Source organism: Artemia franciscana, chromosome 10 (genome assembly GCF_032884065.1).
Source record: "Artemia franciscana chromosome 10, ASM3288406v1, whole genome shotgun sequence".
In the NCBI taxonomy this organism is placed as follows: Eukaryota; Metazoa; Arthropoda; class Branchiopoda; order Anostraca; family Artemiidae; genus Artemia; species Artemia franciscana.
This window is the reverse complement of record NC_088872.1, coordinates 44,796,074-44,820,384: the sequence shown is the minus strand read 5'-3', so window position 1 is coordinate 44,820,384 and position 24,311 is coordinate 44,796,074. Positions and strand designations below refer to the sequence as shown.

At 34.1% G+C, this 24,311-nt stretch overlaps 1 protein-coding gene across 7 annotated transcripts in view; it reads right to left on the bottom strand.

Annotated features, from left to right (window-relative positions):
* Nucleotides 1–836: 836 nt before the first annotated feature.
* The window catches only part of LOC136032238 (uncharacterized), a 55,399-nt gene continuing 31,924 nt past the window's right edge, over nt 837–24,311 (bottom strand). For all 7 annotated transcript variants that reach the window (XM_065712464.1, XM_065712470.1, XM_065712465.1 and 4 more), the window contains 4 exons: nt 20,985–22,164; nt 19,349–19,576; nt 13,177–13,356; nt 837–5,319 (listed from right to left, as the gene is read on the bottom strand). In XM_065712464.1, the coding sequence (XP_065568536.1) occupies nt 4,411–5,319; nt 13,177–13,356; nt 19,349–19,576; nt 20,985–21,968 (2,301 nt within the window). In that variant the 5' untranslated portion in view covers nt 21,969–22,164 and the 3' untranslated portion in view covers nt 837–4,410. The remainder of the gene's footprint in view (nt 5,320–13,176; nt 13,357–19,348; nt 19,577–20,984; nt 22,165–24,311) is intronic.

Below are 24,311 nucleotides of genomic sequence, written 5' to 3'. Positions count from 1 at the left end.
ATCCAGGAGTTTGACACCATTTTCTAAAAAACGAGTGAAATTCAAATTAAATAAAATATAGATACTTGTTTACAGAGCCCCATTACATTTTATAATAATAATATCTGAAGAAGAACTAAAATAGCTATGCCTAATAGGAAAAGAGGAGTAAAGGACTTCCCACAGAGTCTGTATTAACTCATAAATTGACTTTTGCAGAAGAATGGTTGAATGCCAAGCATTCAATTACTAGCTAAAAGTAAAAAGTAAATTGTGAACTGCTTTTGTATAAACAAAAGGAGAAATGGCCTATTAAGTAGCCTAGACTCCAAAATCATGAAAATAGAACGCCTAGGAAAAAAAATGAAGGAACTCCCATGCAGAGTCGTTCTTAGGTTGGTGGTGCTTATGGAAAAATTATTTGCAGCCTCACGCCTCCCGACCCAAATATAAGCAAAAAAGCCGAATCAAAGTGAAACATTCGATCAAAGTGGACAATCCTCAAGCCGCGCCCCCATCTACGGCGTCCGAAGTAGCTGACCCAGTTGCCTCCCCCTAGAAACGGCTCTGTCCCACGTTCATTTCCCTTAAAACATACTCAAACAGACAAGACATATGATTGTATAAAGCTATTATTTTGTTTTTTCAAAAACAGTTACAAGCTCAGCTAAATTTGTAAGAAGAAACTGACATAGGAGCTTTCTTTCGAACATGTCTAATTTTAAAGAAAGGCTCAAGAGGAGTAAGAAGATTTTTTATGGACGGTGGGGTGTCTGGAGGGTGGAGCAGTTCCGATAAATCAACCCATGTGATAATAAATCTTAACACTCAAATTACTTATCTTCTCAAAATTTCCCTTTTTTCTCTCACCTATTTGATTTTATTTTTCATTTATTATACCCTTTCCTTTCTTGCTTTCATATCTCAAATTTTTCCTAAGGGGAAGAAGGTCATTTACGGACCCATCTAAACGCTCTGGAGATTTTCTGGATCTGGAGAAAAGATCCGAGCAAAGCCACAAAATTGAAAGAATTTTGTAAGAGAATAAATATTATCTCAACTTAGGAATAAGATTTCATACTTATTTACAAATTGGTACATTATCTCAGAATTAGATTATAGCCAAAACAATAGACAATTCCACAAATTCTCGACTTGGCCGTCGTTTTCAAGGACAATCCCTAACCACACATAACACTCGTGACCGAAGGCAGAGAATCAGGACATCGGTACCTGCGCTAAGCAGATTATTGTCTGAATATGAAAAGGTTAAAAAAAAAAATCTCAGGGAGAATTATAAATCGTAGTGAAGTTGCCTATGAAAATTGTGGCTTAGAAAAATTCTGTCACTTGGAAATTTATGGCTGATATTGTATTTTAATTGAATTGAAATCTATTCAAAGGAATTTAGTCTATTTGTGAAGAATAAGAGTTAAATTATTGAATTACAATACATTCTTGCATCCTAATACTCCTTCAACTTTTAGAGCATAATGAACTATGATTCCTCTTAAAGATTAACGTTAATTTTAAAGGTACTTGATAATTTGTGGAAAGTTATACAGGAATAAACAATATTTGAAATTTGAACTGGTTTCCAAAACAAAAGTCACGTACCCTATCTTTTATTGCCATTATAATATTGCTGCATAAGCAATGGAGCTTCATTTACTAGCTTTAAATTCATACAAGATTTGATGTGAAGCATCAAATGGAAGGAAGAAATATTACCACTTACGCAACATTAACAATAAAAAAAAAAACTCAATCAACTAAATATAGGATGTCATTCTGAATGACACAACTTATAAAAGTAGAAATCAGCGCGAGAAGCTAAAAACTGTTAAGGAAAATATTCATGATCCTATTTAGCTATTGGCAGTATTATTGATATTTCTACATTATTCTCTGACCTTAATCCTAAGGTTCTACCAGGGAGAAACTGCCATTTATCTGTCACTATTGTTACCGTCATTACATTAATGTTGTTATTGTCATTATATTATTGAAAATATTTCCTGTTATTACTGTTTCTTCTGTTATTATTGTCATATACTTTCGTAGTAAAAAGTATGCTTTATATTGTTTACTTTTGTGTCGTAAGCGAGCCAACTACGTTATTCTTCATTTTTGGCAAGAAAAAAAAAACCGATCTTCTAAAATTACATTATTGACATTACTGTTATATCTGCCATTTCTGTTATATACTTCTGTATTAAAAAGTATGCCTTAAAACACTTTGTTTATTTTTGCTCATTTTTGGAGTAGAAAATAACCCAATCCTTAAATGGATTAACAAAATTTCAGCAAAATCGAGATAGATAAGGAGATACAATTTGCGGAAAGACAAAACTCTGCCTCTTTAAAATCTGATTGGTTATTTAGTGAGAAACAATAAGCCAGTAATGAACAAAGAATGCTTCTTTCAGGGCACTTTTTACAAGTAAACTCTTTCTCTGTGGTTCAACAAATACCATAGTTAGGCTACTTTATTTTTGTTTCTTGATATCAATATCAACTGATAGACTACTTGAATTTTCTTTGCTGTATACCCATCTACCTTAGTTCCACCCTGGGATGGATGATAGACGTGATTAACAAGAAGTGAAAAGAATTATTTTTATATGATCCCGAAATAGTTATGCCAGATTTGCTTCTCACAGAGACTATCTGTGATGAAAGATTTGAGATCCATGGCTGGATCATTCTGATATGATCCAGATCATGATTTGAGATCATGGGAGAATAATTTCTGATACCACACTGGCTAATCATGACAAAACATAAAATCGCAAAAAAGAGAAAAAACGGGGACAATAACAGCCAGTGAAAAAATTATGCAAATATTTCGGTCAAGACCTCCGCTTGACCGCCCTCAGTGCAGAATAAAAATGATACAATATAAAAAAAAACATAACCTTAAATCAAAACACAAAACTAAGTTACAAAAATAACTCTTTTCATTTCTTGGGGATCACGTCTATCATCCATCCTAGGGCACGGTAGATAGGTATGCATATGTTTGGGCACTTTTCTATTAACCTTTCTTTCTAAACTTACCTTTATTCATCCATCTGAAAATCAACTCTTTCGCTATTTTTTCTGAAAAAAATTTCCCGAGACCACACTGTTTAAACATGACAAGATGAGACAAAAATACGCTTTTTTGGTGGTTGCATTATAAACAAAAAGATATTTTAGTGGTTGTTTTTTATGGTATGTTTTCATATTTCTATTTCTACATCGGGAACGGTTGAGCAGAGATCTCAGCTGAAATATTTGCACTGTTTTTGACTGGCTGGAACATTCCTTGTTTTTCTTTATGTGTTCTTAAGTAAAAATAGAGGCCATATATCAATAAATATTTTTTACCAACTATTTTTTATCAACATTGTTGGCTTATGTTTTCCCAGCAAGACGTTTTCTACAAGTACTTGGCTTCATTGTTACCCGTCATAAGCACTATTATGTTATCTACCATACCTTATTGATTTTCATGGGCCCCGAAATTAGCCACCAGCACCGATTTTAGTACGTTCAATTTCCTTTGCGTAAAGAAAATAAATAATTTTTTCTTTTTATTTACCGATTCTCATCTTGTCATTTCTTCTAACGTCCATAAAACATACTTCAACAACAATAATTAGACTTAAAGACCATTCGATCAGGGTAGTATATATAAGGTAGCAGACTGTTCTACTAATAGAGAGATGGTAGGGCAGATAGTAGGTAGTAGAATAAACTACTAATGAAGTGTAGTAAGATTGAGGGTGGTAAAATAGTCTACTAATAAAGGGAATTAGATTTATCTACAAGTAGATAGTTGATTGTGGGTAGTAGAAAAATCTACTAATACACGGTAGTATACTTAGTATACTAGAGCTATCTACTAGTGGATATACAGTAGAGTAGATAATGGGCAGCAAATGATCTACTAATAAAGGATAATCGACTTATCTACTAGTGGATACATAGCTGAGTATGTAGTGGATAGTAGAATAATCTACTAATAAAGGATTGTTGAGTTATCTGATAGTAGACAGATGGCCAAGTAGATAGTGGGTATTAGTCGAGTAAAGAGTTGACTTATCTACTAATAATGGGTAGTAGACTCAGTAGTATTTAATTTAATTGAGCAATTCTATGTTGTTTGTGAAACTGGTCTTCTGATTTTTAACTGATCTCAATTAAATTGCTAAAGTTTTGCCCTTTTTTTCCATGTTCTTTTATTGTAACTGGAAGAAAAGTTAATTTTATTCTTGAAGATATTGATCGGCTATTACATAAACAATTACACTAAATAAGTATTTATTGCCGCAGTTAGGTAATTACTTGGCACAGTTAAAAAATACTGTTCAGAAATATCACCTTCAATATTTGTAGCAGGAAAAGAAAGAAAAGGTAATATTACAAGTTAAACGGTATGAGAGTTCACACAGTAACACTTTCAACCATAGTCTTCTTAATAATAGCAGCTAAATCAGATTCTGAGGTTTGTTCACGAGATTGAGACTTAGGATTCTTAGCTGAGCCTCGTCCAAGCAATGTCTCATCATTAACTGATCTAATATTTAGTTCAGTATAAGCAGCTTGAGTCTGCTCCTGTACACCACTCTCAATATCCTTTGGTTCAACAGAATGTTCTTCATTCAAAGCAGTATCACTGTTAGTTTGACATGATTGTGCAAAAGAACTTTCTTCGTATACCGTAACAGGATAAGACGGTGGATTATATGCTAATTCCGTTTCTCCGTCTTGATAGTTTGTGTATGTTTGTGAAATTATTGAAGTAGCATTTGGTGCAGTCTCAGCTTGATACGGTTGTTCAAAGGAGGTAGACGGATAGTTATCAGTTGTATAAGAATGACTAAGAGGTAAGGTATTTCTGTATTCATAGAAGCCGTAAGGTTGTTGCTCAACTTGATACGCTACATAGCTTTCAAAGTGATTGATTTCTTGCTGATAATCGAATCTGGAAGACAGTTGCTGCTGCCCATAGACGTTAGCCCTCTGTTCAAAATAGTGGGAATCGTTTTGATAATTAGCCCCCCATAACTGCGTGTAACTGGTTGATACTTCTCCACAAGATTCAATTGCTTCATTCCTTTGAATGCTGAGATGGTCCCCAACAGACCGAAAACTGGGAAGAGACTGTATATTTAAGTTATCATCTTCTGAACTGTTATCAAGTCTTCTGGATTCTTGATTTTTCTCCATTTCTAAACGCATTAGAGTATGAATAAAATGTGTCCTTACTCTAACCGGATTGAATTCGATCCGGCCATTAGGATTACTACAACCTTCACGACTACAGCTACACGGAAAATTGATACGATCAACCTGAAACAAAAAACAAAGTATATAATTCCATTATTTAATCATGCCAAGGGCATCAAAATCAGGGACAAGCATTCTAGAAGGCAAAATTATTTCCTAAAACAGAAAAGATTCTCTTTAATAGATAATAGCCCAAATTTAAAAATTTAAAAAATGTAATTTTATTTTCGAAAAAACTAACAATCAAATTTTACATCCATACATTTCGGCTATTTAAAAATGGCCATCCACACCAAGAGGAGAAAAAAAAAATAATAACCATAGACATGTCTTACAATTCAATGGTAAGAGCAAAAAAATATTATCACTATTTATTTTGTCATTCCAGAAAGTATATGCCTAATGAAAAGTAACTGCCAATTTTGTTCATATAGTATTTTACAATTTTTTCTGCTATTGGGTATACTTGCTCTTACAAACTATTTCCAAACGTATCCATTGGTTGATCAAACAGTTCGTGGTAACGGACTGTAAGTAAGGAGCGACTCGGCTCAACAGTAACCGAAACTCTAAAAAACACGATTTTACACGAATAAATGTATCAAAAGAATCAGCCTTTTATGTTGATTCCAAATAAATCACATCCCTCTCATATATGTAACAATTTCTGTTCGTTTTGTTCGACCCGGCTCAATAGTAACCAAAACTCTAAAAAACGGGATTTTGATACCAATAGATGTATCAAAAGAATCCATTTTTATATTGATTTCAAATAAATCACTCCCCCCTCATATGCGTAACAATTTCTATTCGTAATTCGACCCTGCCCAATAGTAGCCGAAACTCTAAAAAACGGGATTTTGATACCAATAGATGGATCGAAACAATCAGCTTTTTATGTTAATTTCAAATAAATCACAACCACCCACCCACCCCCCTCATATACATAACAATTTCTGTTCGTTTTGTTCGGCCCGGCTCAATAGTAACCAAAACTCTAAAAAAACGGGATTTTGATACCAATAGATGTATCAAAAGAATCAACTTTTTATGTTGATTTCAAATAAATTACACCCCCCTCATACGCGTAACAATTTCTATTCGTTTTGTTCGACCCGGCTCAATAGTAGCCGAAACTCTAAAAAACGGGATTTTGATACCAATAGATTAAACAATCAGCTTTTTATGTTAATTTCAAATAAATCACACCCACCCCCCTCATATACGTAACAATTTCTGTTCGTTTTGTTCGGCCCGGCTCAACAGTAACCAAAACTCTAAAAAAAACGGGATTTTGATACTAATAGATGTATCAAAAGAAACAACTTTTTATGTTGATTTCAAATAAATTACACCCCCCTCATACGCGTAACGATTTCTATTCGTTTTGTTCGACCCGGCTCAATAGTAACCGAAACTCTAAAAAACGGGATTCTGATACCAATAGATATATCAAAAGACCTCCCCCTCCCATATAATTAACAATTTCTGTTCGTTTTAAGCTTTAATATTACTCTTTGCTTTCAGTAGAAAACTCTTTTTATTTATTTAACCTATCTAAAATCAAGCAATTACCGCGACTTCACCCACAAATATTAACAATTTCTGTTCGTTTTAGGCTTTAATATTGCTCTTTGCTTTCAGTAGATAACTATTTTATTTATTTAATCTATCTAAAATCAAGCAATTGCCGCAACATCACCCACAAATAAAATGGCGCAATCTGCCATTAAAGAATTAAGTAATTTAATATAACCTGAATGTACGTTGAACCACTGACATGGATAAGATTTGCAGCAGTTATTGTTGTAAATCATAAACCAAAATTCATTTTAAATACCAGAGATATAGTTCTGCACAGCATTGTTAGAATACAGCATGAGGTCTGCAATCTTTCAAGAATGTTTGGTAAAGGGTACTATCCAATCAGTTTACCGGTGCCACCAATTCACTTAACTTTTGGAGAGGAATGAGAACTTATTTTGTCAATATCTGGGGACAGGAGGAGGCGAAATTTTCATTTGAAAAAATTTAATCCAGTTATAATACCAAAAAAGCATTGTTTCAATGAAAAACCTCGAAAAAGGTATTTTTGCCATTCTAAGAGCGAAGAGAGGAACATAGGGGCACAAATCCCTCTGCCCCCTCCACATTGTCGTCATTGCACTTTAAAGGCAATTTATTTTTCCTGTGGTTGATTCTCATTAAGGAGTCGTGTACTGGGCCTCCAATCTGCATCCAATACATGATTGACTATTCGGGGGAGCAAATGTACCATAATTCAAATACCAAATGATTGTTTTTTGTTTATTGTCAATATCATTTTTTTTATCATAGGTTTTGACAACTACACCTAGATCTAGAAATTTTTTCCCTCACAATGCTCCGTGTTCAACAACCACGTCTATGGAGGCAACAGCACGTAGTTGTGTTTACAATTCTTAATAGGTTTGCATATAAGAATTCAATTGAAAAATATCGAGACAGTGCAATCAGCTTAACAAAGAAAAAAAATATTATTTAATCTAATATTTCAAAAGAGAAAAAGGGCTGATATTGCAATAGTTTCGTGGAGTTCACTCTAACTTGCAATAAAATGTAAGGCATTTAAGATACTTATTTGTACTGGTACCTAAGGTCGTATCCCAAATTTTTGTTCGGGGGGGTAGGGGGTATTTTTCAGAGGAAGTTGTAAAAAAACAGCTTTACAAATGCACCACAAGTTTATTTATATGCACATTTGTTAAGTTTTTATGAGACTGATAAAGATTTCGGGGGGGGGGGGGTAGACCCTAGACCTTCATTACTAACCTTAAAAAATACCATATTTTATAATCAGCTACGAACTTTACAGATGTCTCTCTCTGTCGTAGTAGGATTTGCCTTTCTAAACAAAGTTTAAAAAATTGCTTAGCCATTAAACTATTAATCAGTGTTTTTAGATTACCTGAGCTTACTAGTCTCGGTTTCCAGTCTCCTTGACATTTTGACTGAACAATTCAGACGATTCAAACTGGACTTATTAGGAGTTTCAGAAATTAGGTGATATTGAATTTGTTTACTCAGGCAGGAAGGATGAGGTACATAGACAGCGAATAGGGCTCATGATGAATAAGGAAGCTGCTCAGTCTTGTCTAGGCTGGGAAGGTATTAATAATAGAATACTAATTGTTCATTTTATGACTAAAAATTTCAGGGTATAAGTTATAGTAGTATATTTCCCTGTTGAACCGACTAATGGAGATAATAGTGATTCAGATGAATTTTGCTTACAGTTGCATGAACAAACAGGTAAAAATAAGGTGTTTTTAATTAGGAGATTTCAACGCCCAGGTTGGTAGAAATATGGATAGATAGTATCCTATCCTATGTAAATTCGGTGAAGGAAAAACAAAACAGTAATGGCTACAGACTTTTGCGATTTTGTAGGTATAACAATCTAGTTATAACCAATACCAAGTTTATTCATAAAATGCCCCATAAGTTGACATGGTACCCGCGTGATGGTAAGACAGCAAACGTTAAAGATTATGTTATAGTAAACCGAAGACTGGCAAGATCAATACAAGATACTAGGGTATATTGGAGTGCTTTTATTGATGGTAGAAGTAAAGATCACCATCTAGTAGTGCCTAGGGTTAATTTAAAGCTGAAATTTAGGAAGGGTAACTACCTCCCGCGAAGTTACAATTGTGGCAGAATACAGGATGAGAATTCAAGAAAAACTTTCCAGGAACAGTTGAATACTGAACTTTAGAGTTTAAAATTTGACAATGTGGAAGATGTTTGGAATCATTTAAGAAAAACTATTTGTGAAGTTAGTTAAGACTGCAGCTAGGAATACTAGTGGAAAAGCTTTATGTTTAATAGAGAGGAGAGGGGGTTTGTACAAGAAATATCTGAGTGATAGATCATACGAAAACAAAAGGAATGCAAAGAAAGTGGAGAAACCATCAAAATATGAACTAAGGAGGAGTGAAGTGGAGGCCATGGACAAAATTGCCAAGGATCTAGAAGATGCAGATAGATGACATAATAGTAAAATATTGTACTAGCGTGTTAATAAATTGAGAGGGGGTAGTCAATCTGGACTTGTCCCAGTTAAAGATAAGAAGGAGGCCACAATAAGAAAAGAGTCAAAGAGAAATGGGCAGAACATTTTAAGAATGTGCTAAACCGAGATAGAGTTGCAGGAAAAGATATAGAGGAAAACGAAAAAGTTTAAATACCTTGGATGTGAAGCAAGATTTGTTTTGTGAGGAAGAATTAACAACAGTACTAAAAGAATTAAAAAATAATAAGGATCCCGTTACTGATAGTGTGGTAAATGAGTTTCTTAAATGTGGTGGCTCCGAGGTTAGAAATAAGTTACTGAAGATTATGAACATAATTTTTGAAAAAGGGGAAGTACGTAACGATTTTATGAAAACCTTAATTAAACTGCTGTATAGGAAAGGGAATAAGAGTGAGTGTCGTAATTATAGAGGCATTAGTCTCGCCACTACTGGTAGCCAATTACTTAGTAATATGATACTTTTTCACTGAGGGATGCTGTAAACAAAGTTTTATAAGAAAAACAGTGCGGTTTCAGAAAAGGTAGAGGGTGTGTCGACCAAATTTTTACTCTTCGGTTAATAACTGAGAAGTGCCTTATTTGTCAAACACCTTCTGTCCTCAGTTTTATAGATTATGAGGAAGCGTTCAACTATGTTGATAGAAGAGCTTTAGCAAAGGTCTTATGCTTATATGGTATACCAGACAAATGCATTAAAGTGATAAGTGCTATGTACAAGAATAATGCTGCTGCGGTTAAGGTAGGAAATGAGGTTAGCAGCTGGTTTTGTATTAAATCAGGAGTTAAGTAGGGTTGTGTTCTATCCCCCTTAATATGGATCATTTTAATAGACTTTGTCTTAAGGAGCACAGGAAAGGTAATGGGAAGCCCACGGAATCAAATGGACAGGAAAAGCTCTCCTGGACTTGATTATGCAGATGATTTAAGTATCCTGGATGAAAGTGAATGAACTTTTAGAGGTTTTGCGAGTTCAGAGTGCTAGAATAGGTCTGAAAATTAATGTTGAGAAGACTAAGTCACTAAAGCTAGGAATAAGTGAAGATGAAAAGGTGACGTTAGGCAACAAAAAGATTGATCAGATGGGCAGCTTAACTACCCTTGGTAGTGTTATTAGTAAAGACGGTGGAGGCATTGAAGATGTTAAAAAGCAGTATAGCCAAGGCTTTGGGTCTTATTCACAATTAAACAAAAGTTTGGATGAATAAGAAGATAAGTTTGCAAACTGAGAATAGAAAATTGAAAGGTATAGTGATGACAGTGGTCAAATATGGCTCTGAAGCATGGGCACTCCGAAAAGCGGATGAAGATGTACTAGATGTTTTCCAGAGAAATTGTCTACGGATTGTTCTGGGTACCCAGCTGACTAATCACATTTCAAGCAGTAGGCCGTACGAAATGTGTGGTTTCATACTATAATGAAAGAAAGGTTGGGGTGGTTAGGGCACGTTCTGCGGATGAAGGATGACAGATTGCCGAATCTTGTCCTTTTCGGCCAACCGTCTAGGGCTAAACCGAAAGCATGTCGTCCTCGTCTTAGATGGGAGGATGGCATAAAGAAAGATTTAAAGGAATAGGAACTTCTTGGGAGGATGTAAAGAGGGAGGCTTTGAATAGATTGGGATGGAGGAGGAGTGTGCGTAGCTGTGCTGGCCTCAAGCGGCTTGGTGCTGCAGTGAGTTGTTAGTAGCAGTAGAGGTAATTGACTGAGAAAGTATTTGGGAAAATCTCAGTGATCCTGGAAGGATAACTGGCCATGCCTCGGGTGTACGAATAACCAAAATTGGCCCAAAAAAGAGTCATTTCTTTGCAAGATATAGCTTATAAGAACATACAGAGTCAAAAAATTCAAGCTAGTTGCAAATGACAAAAAGACTAGTGAATCCGCATCTACACGGCTTAAAACAAAGAGATAAAACATACAGAAAAGTGTATTTTCTTATATACCTTGAAGTTCCAATCTTACAGTTTTGGGAGCGTTATAACCAGCTTTTCCTATGGCCATGCCTAGGGTGCATAAATTTCAAAAAATTAGCCCATAGACATTCAGCCCTTTGCAAGACCTAGGTTACAACTTATAAGACCACACAGGTTGAGAACTTCGAGATGTCTGTAAGTGATAGAACGGCTCGTATATCCCCATCTAGACGCCTTAAAGCAATGTGACAAAAGATCCGACAAAGATTATTTTTTTTTTAATACGATGACATGCTAAACTTTTATTCGGGGGAATGGGGGGGATTAACCAGCTCTTCCCGTACAAATGGTCTATATTTGGTATGGACCAAATTGTCTAGATAGAAAACAAAACGAAGACGGGAAAAATTAAACAAAAAATTCTTAAAAACATGTCTTTTTTAAAAGTACTCATATACATTTGTACAAATTGCGGTGTTATTTCAGTAAAAATATTAAGCAAAATAGCCTAAAAACAGCCTTTATTTAAATACTACAATTACAAGAATAGAAAAAAGATATGGTACAATAAAAGAAAAAAATTTCAATGACAGAAAAAGACTTTTTACACCACTGGGACGACTATCATGAGAAGTCTTACCAAGCGAAATATAAGGTAAAAAAATTATTAGACAGAACAAGTAAAATATTGACATTTAATAGAGCCCTATGCACAGCTACAAGTTTCTGGGTCATAAAATATTGGGTGAAATATTAGGAAGAAAAAATATTAGATAGAATAGGTAAAATAATTACTTGGCATCTAATAGAGCCTTGTGCATAGCTACACGTTTCTGGGTCACAAAATATTAGGTAAAAAAAATATTAGACAGAGTAGGTAAAATATTTACCCGCTGTTTAATAGAGCCCTGTACACAACTACAGGTTTTTGGGTCACAAAATATTAGGTAATAAAATATTAAATAGAATAGGTATTTAATAGAGCCGTGTACACAGCTACAGGTTTTCTAGATCACATTAGGTAAAATATTAGGTAAAAGAACATTGGATAGAATCGGTAAAATATTAACCTGGCATTTAATAGAGCCCTGTGCACAGCTACGCGTTTCTGGGTTACAAAATGTTACATAAAATATTAGGTAAAAGAATGTTCTATAGAGTAGGTAAAACTTTTACCTGGCATTTAATAGAACCCTGTGCGCAGCTACACAATTCTGAATCACAAAATATTAGGTTAAAAAATATTAAATAGAATAGATAAAATATTTCCCTGGCATTTAATAGAGCCCTGTGCACAGGTACGCGTTTTACAAAATATTCAGTAAAGTATTAGGTAAAAAATATAATATAGAATAGTTGAAATATTTACCTTGGATTTAATAGAGCCCTGTGTACAGTTAAAGGGTTCTGGGTCACAAAATATTAGATAAAAAATATTAGATAGAATAAGCAAAATTTTTATCTGGCATTTAATAGAGCCCTGTGCACAGCTAAACGTTTCTGGGTCTCAAAATATTAGATAAAAAAATATGAGATAGAATAGGTAAAATATTTACTTAGCACTTAATAGAGCCCTGTGCACATCTAAACGTTTCTGGTCTCAAAATATTAGGTAAATAAATATGAGATAGAATAGGTAAAATATTTATCTGGCATTTGATAGAGCCCTGTGCACAGCTACACGTTTCTGAATCTCGAAATATTAGGTAAATAAATATGAGATAGAATAGGAAAAATATTTACCTGGCATTTAATAGAGCCCTGTGCACAGCTGCACATTTCTGGGTCTAAAAATAGTAGGTAAATAAATATGATATAGAATAGGTAAAATATTTACCTAGCGTTTAATAGAGCCCTGTGTACAGGTAAAGGGTTCTGAGTCTCAAAATATTAGGTAAATAAATATGAGATAGAATAGGAAAAATATTTACCTGGCATTTAATAGAGCCCTGTGCGCAGCTACACGTTTCAGGGTCACAAAAGACCTTGCAAGAGCAACCACATTGTTCTCGAGAAGAGCGGATGGTTTTACATTCATCTTTCTCATTGCATTCAATGCGATTGATTCCAGAAGCCCTCAAAAGTGCTCGTCTTTGCCTCGTCGGTACTGGCTAAGAAAAAAAATATATAGCCGGATTTCTTGAGCTATTTTCTTTCAGAATTTAGAATACTTTTTGTTTCTTTTCTTATTTTTCTACCTATAAAATATTACAGAAGCTCCTTCTTGAAAACAAAATAAATTTGATAATCTCTAAATAAGTTATTTAAAATATGTAAGGTTTTTCAAATAATAAAATGTAGCACAGAATATATAAGTGATAATATTTCGTTAAATATAGCACAGAATCAAACAAGTAGTGGTAGTGGTCAAGGTAGATCAAGTTAAATTTTATATATTATCTATTATCAATTATCTATTATCATTTTATATATTATAATTATATATCTATTATCAACACATCAAAACTGATCTATTACATCAGGATTCAGCAAAAAGCAAATAAAGAATATTATTAATAAGTGTTTTATTTTATTTTTAATGTAAGCCATTAATTAATGCACGGAAATTTTTAATCGCTAAAAGTGTAAAGTTTGCTGAAAAACTTACATTTTACAGGATAATTTTATTTACTAAATTACTCTTTATAAAATTAAACTACGTTTTATTGTAACATTAAGCATTGATAAAGTACGTAAATTGTAGTATATAATCAGTAAAAATTTGAAATTTTTTTTGTTTTATTTCTCCAAATGTGTGTCTTATTTTTCTCTGTAATATTTAAATGCATGGCAACAGGAACAAAAGTCAACGGATGTACAACATAATGCCACTTAACAAAATCCTACAAAAGAAAACATATTTAATTTTTTTTACGTATTTTTTTCGTATTAAGCCTGTCTTAAACCAATGCTTTGTTTCGTTTGTTGAAACATTTTTTTTTCTTTTGCAATTTCATTTATGTATTTTATATACTCTCGATTTTGAGGAAAATAAATAAATAAGTAATAAATAAAACAATAAACCACGAAGCGCGGTTATAACTCAGTCTAATAATTGCTTTCAGAAGCAGTTTTTTCATGCCTTGCATAAACTTAAATGGACAAGAAATTAATCAGATTCAGAAAAGGAGGAGGCACCCACTTTGAGAAATCTCGTACACCAGGTGGCCCATGTGAAGCGTGGCGGAAATTGTACCGTGCGTGGCGGAACTGTGCGGCAAACTTGGCATTCTGAGATGTACAGCAGGTGGCTCGTGCCAATCTTAGCGAAAATTGTACCAAGCGTGGCGGAAAAATGCGGCACATTTGGCGTTCTGAGATGTACATCAGGTGGCCCGCAACAAGCGTGGCGAATCTTTATAGCATAGTGGTGTTCTGAGATGTATACCAGTTGGTGGAAAGCAGGCTCCCCTCGTCAGTGACGGCCAATCTTAACACAGCAGATGAAACAAATATTTATAAAACTAGGCATAATAAAATTGGAATTTATTTAAATTAAAACGCAGTTTTATATAGGATGCATACCTGAATTGACAATTTCTTCAAAACTAGAACAGATCTTTGCACACATTCTAATTTGATGTTGAAATTGACGTTTATCTTGAAGAAGAAGCTGAAAATAGCCCTGCTGTTTTAATTCCAATGTGTGAAAGACAAAAAAAAATCTTGGTAAACAAAATGTTTACCTTAATGATAACTATTACAGAGATTAACTATACAAAAAAAAATCTTTTTAAGTTAAATATTTCATTTCAATTCAAATATTATTGCCTTCACATGGTGCCAATTCACATAAATGTAGGGTGGGGGAACGGGATTCTTTGAATCTAAAGGTGACAACATTGTGTCTATTTCATTTTTTCAAATAAGAATACAACACAGTTATTTTTCAAATGAAAATATCAAAAAGGTGTGATGAAAATCGGGTGGGGGATGAAGAAAATTGGGAGGGGATAATGCCTCCCCTCAAATAACGCCATTACTGCCTACTTCTAAGAAATGATGGAAAAACAAGAATTTGTGGAATAGGCTATACACAAAATGGTTACGCCCAATAAAGAGACGCAACTTAAATACCAAGAAGAAAAAAGATAAACGTTTTCGATTTCCTTAGTTTGAAAATCAATATTGCTTAATTCTCTCAAGATTGTATTAGCTACATCTTGCGCAATAGCGACCAAGGAATAAAAGCCAAATGGGAACCAACTAGAATATTGATTTGACGAAATGATTTCTCTACGCTTCAAAATGAATACAAGAAAGAAACTGCATGATTCTAGCGGAGTAGGAGAATCTTCTTACCAAAGTTAAGGGCAAAATAAATAAAGCGAAGTCTAATTGCTGCAGCATTAGCGTCAACGGAGGAAATCAAACACAAGAGACAATAGACTACTTAAGAGGTCAACAACGAAACATGAAACAATGGATATGAAAAAACAATTGACATTCAACTACAAGATATTGAGAATGAAAATATATAAGTTATGAAATTATTGCTGCAAGGCTAGTTTCTAAAATGATTCCAGAGGTATATAGAATGCAAAATCTTGCCTTTAGCAGGACTTATTATTTTTTATCGAAGCCTGTTTATATATAAATATTTTCAAAATTGTTTACCAATATGTTTTAAAAGTATGTTTGAATTAGGAAGTGATATTCATACACATTCTACGAGACAGTCCGATATAATTCGTCGTCCGCTTACTATTACTCGTAGATCTCAATTCTCTATTCGGCATCTAGGACCCCATGCATGGAATTGTTTACCTACGACTTTGAGAAACTTGGATAGCTTTCTTGAATTTCGGCGGGAATTAAAGCTATTTTGCCTTAATATTTATGGTTTTGATAGTTGAGTGGAACTCAAGTGGAGCCAAGATGTTGGTTTTGATTTTGGCGATACTGGTTAAGTGGTTTCAGTTTCTTTCTGTTTTGTCTCTTTTGAAGTGTAAATCCGTTTCGATTGAAATGCAGGGTAATTGATTTTTTCTTCTTCTTCTTTCTTTCTTTTTTCTTTTCCTTTTCTTTTCTTTTTATTTTTTCTTCTTTTCCGTATTGTTTTATATGTATGTGTATTGGGGTTGTAAGCCAAAACAAGCTTTGCTTCGGGCCATTTGCTTGTTTTGTTGTGTTATTTATATTAATAAACCCATCTTTCTCTCAAAGTACATTATTGAATTACATCATTATTAAGAGAGAGAACGATTTATTTTCAGACAAAGTTTGTTTTCTCCCTTTAAAAATACTAAATGGTAAAAAGATAAAGGTCTTTTTTTTAATGAAGTTATTTTCATGGAAGTAAAGTAGGAAGTTGAAATTAAAAACGACAAAAATTATTGCTTCACTAACTATGCAATATATGTCTATAAAACTGGCTCAAGTAAATGATTTATGACAATATCCTGTAATTTTTGAATTTTGAACAACACGCGCTTAATGCCCATTCACAATGGTATTTTATTATTACCAAGAAAGTTAATTTGAGTCAGTCAGAACTTTCTGATCAGCTGATAAATAAAAATAAAAAATTACAAAATAAAACTTCAATAAACACAAGAAAAATGTGTTTAAATTCATTTTTGTTGCGTTTTTACGAGTCGGACAAACACTTCGACGGGGGGGGGGTCAAACCTTATGACCCTCCCTTGAATATGGCCTTGGAAGTATACAGGTGGTGTTAGCACTAGAGACCAACTTTACAAAATCGTATCATAACCTGAAATTCTCAGTAGCCTGTCATAGGTTATTAGTTTTTGATTTTGAATAATACAAGTATAGTATCCCTTTTAATCAGATTTCCTTGCTTTTTTTTCGAGATTTCAAGCTGTATACTAAAAGTTATTGACATCATTGCTAGGTTTACCATCCTTTCGGTCCATGAATGTGTCCCGTGACTATCCAAAAATATGCTTTTTTTTAGCTGAATGTTTACCAGTTGCATTAATGACCGGAAAGTTAATATCAAATATAATGAAAACAAAAAATATCAGTATAAGACATAAATACAAAATGACTTTTGTGTGAAAGCACGAAACTCATATAAACATGTAAATCCCCTACTTTGGATAAAATATGTTAATTTTTGAATCATCAACTTGGTGGAAGTGATAAAATACTTGAGTGCAATGGCTAATTAGATTAAAGCCAAGACAGATAGTCTCAGTGAGAGAATGAACTGTGGTCCACTTTTCACTGCATTGCAGCTACTGGTGCAACCATGATATATATCTTTACATCAAAATACAACAATATGACAATATCAAATAATCATAAGTGATTGCCCTCACTTATACTTTTTGGATAAAAAAAAAATTTGCTCTTCCTTCTAAACCTAAACATCGTTATAGCCCACTGGGGTACATTTTAAAAGCCTCTCTGACTCTACATTCTCAGCAAGGAAAGTCAGATACAAGATTATTTAATTCTGATACCAACATAATCGTAGTATGGTAACAAAAGGGGGATATGCACAAAATACTATGATTATGAAAGGATGGTTTATTAGTAGACATTAGCGAGCCTCAAGGAGACTTATTACCATAGAAGAAAACTCTTAATTATTACGCCACTCGACAGAAGCCCAGAGGCCCCCCGACCACAGCCATCACTCCGAAAGTGCAAAATATGTATCTGGCGGGGAAATTGGTTCACGTTCCACATGCCCATTCAATCAAGTTTCTTATAGATCTTTACATCCAAGTACAATAGCATAACACGATAAAGTAATGATGAAAAGTGATTGCCTGATGGCCCTCGCTTAGACTTTTCGGGCAAAAAAAAGTTTATTCTTCCTTCTAAACCTAAATATCGTTGTACCCCACTGTGGTAAGTTTTAGGCACCCTCTCCGGCTCCACTTTCTGAGCAAGGAAAATCAGATACGAGATTACTTTGTTCAGATACCAACTGAATGGTAATAAGGAAACAAAAAGGGCATATGAACAAAATACTGGGATTATAAAAGGGTAGTTTTTGAAATAGTCATTTGCGAGCCTCTACGAGGCTCTCAATTGCTGCGTTACTCAACAGGAGCCTACAGCCCCCCTGACCAGAGACATCACTGAGAAAGGGCAAAATTGGTAGGCCTATCTGCCATGGAAATAGGTTCACCCTCCATATGCCATTCAATCAAGTTTCTTATGCACATAGAAAAACAGAATGTCAAAAAGATAAATCAAAGATATCAAATAGATCATCAAACATGATATTAAATGTCAATGTCAATTGTCAAACAAACAGAATATCAAACAGATGAGAATATCAGAATAACAGAACATAAAAAAGTTTTTACTTCCTCAGCTATAAAAGTCTGGACCGTTAAACAATTCATCAAACAGAGTTCAATAACTTTTGAAGGATAATTTTGAACTTAATTGAATTTACCTATTTAGAGTCACCATGAGAAGCACATTTATCTATTTAGAATCACCACGAAAAGCAAATTCGTCTATTTAGAATCACAATTAATTCTCTTTACAATTAATTACTTTTTGGCATTAAATTTTCTTTTAATGTATTAGTTATTATTGTCGCAGGTCGCTCTTTACTTATAGTTCGTTATTACAAACTATTTGAAATAACTGTGATTAAGAAGGAATATTCGAGCACCTTAGGCAGGTTGTATTTTAGTGATATAAATCTAAGTAATGTCATAAACACTACTTCATTTTTATTCTGATGCATTTTATATTTAATTTTGAAATGTTGAACATAAAATTGATTCTTATCTTTTTTTTAATGTAAATGACACGTACTACATACCTGCTATCACTAATTTACTTATATTCCGTACATGCAATTTAATTATCTTCACATATACTGAATAATTTTCATTTCTTAATCAAACCTACACTTATTTTTCCGGTTATAATTTTAGAAAATCTTAGAAATTTCTAAGAAATCTTAGAAAAGTAACAGAATATTCAAATTAAAACACACTGCGGAATTGATCAATCTTTGCTCAACATTACAGACCTATTTTGATAAAAACCAATAAGCAAACATTGGTTACTTTGACAAATGAAGGGAGACCATCACAATTAAATTTCTTGTTTAATCCTGTGTATTAATAAATTTGATTTTGAGAATAAACATCGACAGCTTACTTGTAAGAAGTAGTAACTATCAAATTCATCATCAGATAAATCACTGGGAGTTTCTTCTGGCTCGTCACAGCTGTCCGATTCGCTTCCAGGTCCAGCGTTGTCCTTCATATGGCCTCGCAGACTAGTGATAAGGTTTCGGTGGACTTTCCTTTGTTCAGCAAAATGTTCAGTAATTGAAAATTGTTGCATATGAGAGTGAGCAGAAGACATGCCAAGTGTGGAACCACCCTTCGGAGAAAAAAAATATGTAAAAGATGTCAACAATTCTTTCAACATACTAATTTTCACACTCCTTCAGAAACTAATGATCTAAATTTACTAAAATCTAAGAAAAAAATAGCGAAAGACTTAATGAAACAATGCTATTTTAATTTATTAAATAACAATGTTATTTAATAATGTTATTTGTGGTTAATATGGTCAACTGTGACATCTTAGTCGTTTAAAAAGTGTACAAAATCGACAAGATTTGCAATGTTTCAGCTAAAATCAACAGCGCTGTTTCTTAACCTTTCAGTGACAATCTAACTATTTATTTAAATATCAAATGATCGGAGTCGGTTTTACCGCGGGTGGGGGTAGAGGGGGCACTTGCACCGGGCCCAGAAATTTAAGGGGTGCAAACATTCAAACAAATAACCTAGCATCGACAATCATTTTTGTAATATTGGAAATTTTATTTTTATTAAAATAAAGTAGCCTAGAGGGCGCAGTTGGTAGTAAGTAAAAGGAAATTGAATTCAAAATTTTTACTTTTTCCCTTTGTATTTTTCCATATTAAGTTTTGGTAATAAAAGAATTAGCAAATAAAAGCTAATAAAAGTATATTGTTATACATAGGTACTCACCTACTATAATCGACTTACAGCCTCTACGAACTAGTGATGACAACGCACCACTATTGCAACATCTAACATGCGTGATTGGTAAGCAAACTAAAGCCCAGAATTTTTCTATTGAAGAGCTAGACATCTCTAACGTGACTCTATTCGCTCGAAGTAAAACCCATACCATCTTGGTCTTGTCTTAAGGACAGAAAAAAAGAAGAAGCAGGTTCTGTAAGATTTTGTGGTCAGATTTCGTTGTTGGTACGGAATAACGGTAATTTTCACACTGGGACAAATGACGAAAACTAGCAAGAATCTCGTTTCTATCCCTTTTACTGTTTCTATGCATCTGACCTTGTAACTTCAGACCAAAAATGCTTATAGACTACTTTTTGCTTTTACATTGACTGCGTTTTAATTTTGTAAATCTGAGCTAAAGAGGTCAGCTGAAAGAGGTGAAAGGTAAGCTGTACCGTTATAGAGTTCTTTCAATCTTCAGAACAAGCAATTCAAAACAGATAAATGCAACCCCCAAGCCAAAAGGATATAATACCTGCAAAAAGACACACGTAAAGCCCCGGTTTCTAAGAGAGTATCAATATTCAAAGCATAAAAATGCAACCCCAAGCCAAAAGGAGATAGATAAATGTAGATAGATACCAAAAGGAAACATTAAAATACCTGTGAAGGGACACACGTAAAGCCCTGGGATCTAGGGAAGTATCAATATTCAAATCATAAAAACGCAACCCCGAGCCAAAAGGTGAAAGGTAAATGTAGATAAATACGAAAAGGAAACATTAAAATACCTGTGAAGGGACACACGTAAAGCCCTGGGTTCTAGGGAAGTAATACACTGTAACAGAATCAAACTGCAACCGCCTTTTCCTTTTTGGTTCAACCAATCCATTGGAAGAGCTGCTACAACTATCTGAATCGCTAAGGCGTCTCTTTAAATTTCCTTTTCTTGGAAAAACTAACTTTTGGTTATTATAGGCATCGGTAGTTTCAAGGATAGTTGAGATAACTGTTTCGCACTTACTATTTAAAATTGTACTTGTGCTAGTACACTGCATATTTTTAGTTTCATGGGTAAATTCATCTTCCGTAGTGCTTGATAATTCACCGTCCTCTTTTGTTCCACTTGTGACAAACACACAACCTGGCTTGGTATTAACACAATAGTCAGTTTTGCCTGGCATATCATGGAGTCTTCGACTTAGCGAGTCACCCGAGTTGGAAGCACTTTGTTCACTTGTCCAAGGTATGTTAGTGGCTACACAGTTATAGCTTTGCTTACTACTGGATTCATTTTGATTAGCAGCCCAAATTTCTTTTGATTCCTGATCATACAATAAAGAAGCAGTTTTTGAAGAGTTATTATGTGACTGTACTCCACTTTCAGATATGTCCTGATCAGAAGTAATTTGGTTAGCCTTGACAGTTTCATTGGTGACCGCGGACTTACTGCTTTCAACTTTAGACGACTCACTTTCATCAACAATACACATTTTTCGGGATCCGAATATTTCCTTCGATTCAACTATTCTAGCAACATTTTGCACTTCATTTTGGAGAATATTTGAGTCGAAGTCGATACTTTTCTCATTACCCTTACACAATACTTCTATATTTAGCGGCTCACTGTTGGACCTAACTTCTTCAGGAAGTACCTTTTTTGCGATATTATTCTCAGTGAAGTCACTATTTGTATAGCTATCACCAAAACGCGAGTCAGAGAATAAAATATCTGTCTCTCCTTTAGGCTCACTTTCACCACCTTTTCTATCCATCACTTTCTCATCTATTTACTCTTTCAAAACTTCTTACAACTTGTCCCTCTGGCAAGGAATCAATGAATGTCCTATTCCTGGAGACTTATTCAATCCAGAATTCTAGAGTAGAGAACTTTCTCAGTTTAGACGGTTTAAAGACTTTTATATGAATACTTAACGCCAAGGGATACCAATAGTTACAGAACTCCATTTACTAAAAAAAAACATTATTACATGTAAATAAAGTCAAGAGCACTCTCTTTCATAGAAAATCAAAACAAAACTATTTGTCTAATTTGCAAGCTAAAAGTTGCTAAATTGATATAAATTGAAAATCAAGGTGGTGGACGAGGAAGAGCGTTCTTGAGAAGCTTGATCAGTAAATACTTAGAAAATGCAATAATTATTGAAACTAAAACGTAAGTCGAAACAAACGGTTCAATGGTGAAGATTGGTATGTAAGAGTGACCCCTTGTCAATAAAACCTAAACTCTAAAACCCATGTGTTTCATATAAAGAAAATATTTAAACAAAATGTATCAGCTTTTACAAAAATCATAAATACGTAAGATTTACTACGTTATTACGTTTGTGATTGACTAATTTATTAGCCAATCACAAGTCATTATCAGAGGAAAGTTTAGATAGTCTTAAAAAAAGGAAAAATAGACTAAAAGGGGATGTGACCTTAAGAAGAACTGCAACATCCATTAAACATGTGTGAGAAATTAAAAAAGAAAAGAATCAAGTCCATATCGGTAAAATAATAAATTTCGTATTTTTTTTTTGCCACGGATGATTTTATAAGACCATTGGTCGTAGAATATCCAAAATGAGTTCATTCAACCCTAATGTGCCCATTTCTATCATTTTACTTATGTAAAACAAAATATGTACCTGAATAGACCCAAAATGCTACAAAGCGAAAGTTTTGGAGATAGCAAATTGGAGTAAGACGATGAACAAGCTTTGATGGAGCCTTTTAGCCCCAGAACCCCTGCTACTGCATGATGGTACAGTCGTTTCTTAACTTGAATTGACAAAAAAAAGTAAAAAAAATGAAGGTAAAGAGCAACAGTTAAACTTAAACCAATATAAATTATACCGTATATTAGGGGGACTACCCCCCTCCTCAGCTCCTTTCTCTTTCCACTAAAGTTTTATGGTGGTTTAAAAATACTTCTTATTCCAAATCAACGGTTGTTGTGTTTAAGTAGTTACTCTAAAAGAAATGGAACAAATACAAACTTAAACGAAAAGAGCGGGGGGTTTAACAGGAGACAGCCCCCTCATATATGGAACAATTTATACTCCTTTCAAATGAAAAAAAAGCAAAGAGAAAAGAGGAGTCTTTTCTTTAAGCTATAATACTGAAAATTGCACACCCAGGGTTAAACTAAATTTATATATGGTTACCACCTTTCAAACCTGACTCATTAGAATCAAAATTTAAAGTTCCACAGCAACGATTCGAGAAAAAGAGCTCATTATGGACCCTTCTTTTTGGTGTATTGTGTTCGGTTGTACTGTTTGTCCTCGATGATTGGGTTGGTGAGTAGGGTCAAGGTAACATTCAACTGTTTATCTGTCTTAATTACCAAAGTAAGAAGTTTCATCAGGTTTAGTCTTACCCATCAAAAGTTACGAGCCTATGAAAACTTGTCTTATTTTAGAAAATAGGGGTAAAAATCCCCTAAAAGTCATAGGATCTTAACAAAAATCACATCATCAGATTCAGCATATCAGAGAACCATACAGTAGAAGTTTCAAGCTCCTATCTATAAAAATGTGGAATTTTGTATTTTTTGCCACAAGATAGATCACGGATGCGTGTTTATTTGTTTTATTTTTTTTCCCAGGGGTGATCGTATCGACCCAGGGGTCCTAGAATGTCGCGAGAGGGGTCATTCTAACGGAAATTAAAAGTTCTAGTGCTTTTTTAAGTGACCAAAAAAATTGGAGGGCACCTAGGCCCCCTCCCACGCTCATTTTTCCCAAAGTCAATAGATCAAAATTCTGAGATAACCATTTTATTCAGCAGAGTCGAAAAACTTAATAACTATGTCTTTGGGGACGACTCAATCCCCCCAGAGTCCCCTAGGGAGGGGCTTCAAGTTACAAACTTTGACCAGTGTTTACATACAGTAATGGTTATTGGGAAGTGTACAGACGCTTTCAGGTTTTTTTTTGGTTGGAGGAACGGATTGAGGGGAGGGGGTTATGCAGGGGGAGCTTTCCATGGAGGAATTTGTCAGGTGGGAAGAGAATTTCCCACGAAGGGGGCGTAAGATTTTTAGCATTTTTTTTAAAACAATGAAAAAATAAATATGAAAAAGTCTTTTCAACTGAAAGTAAAGAGCA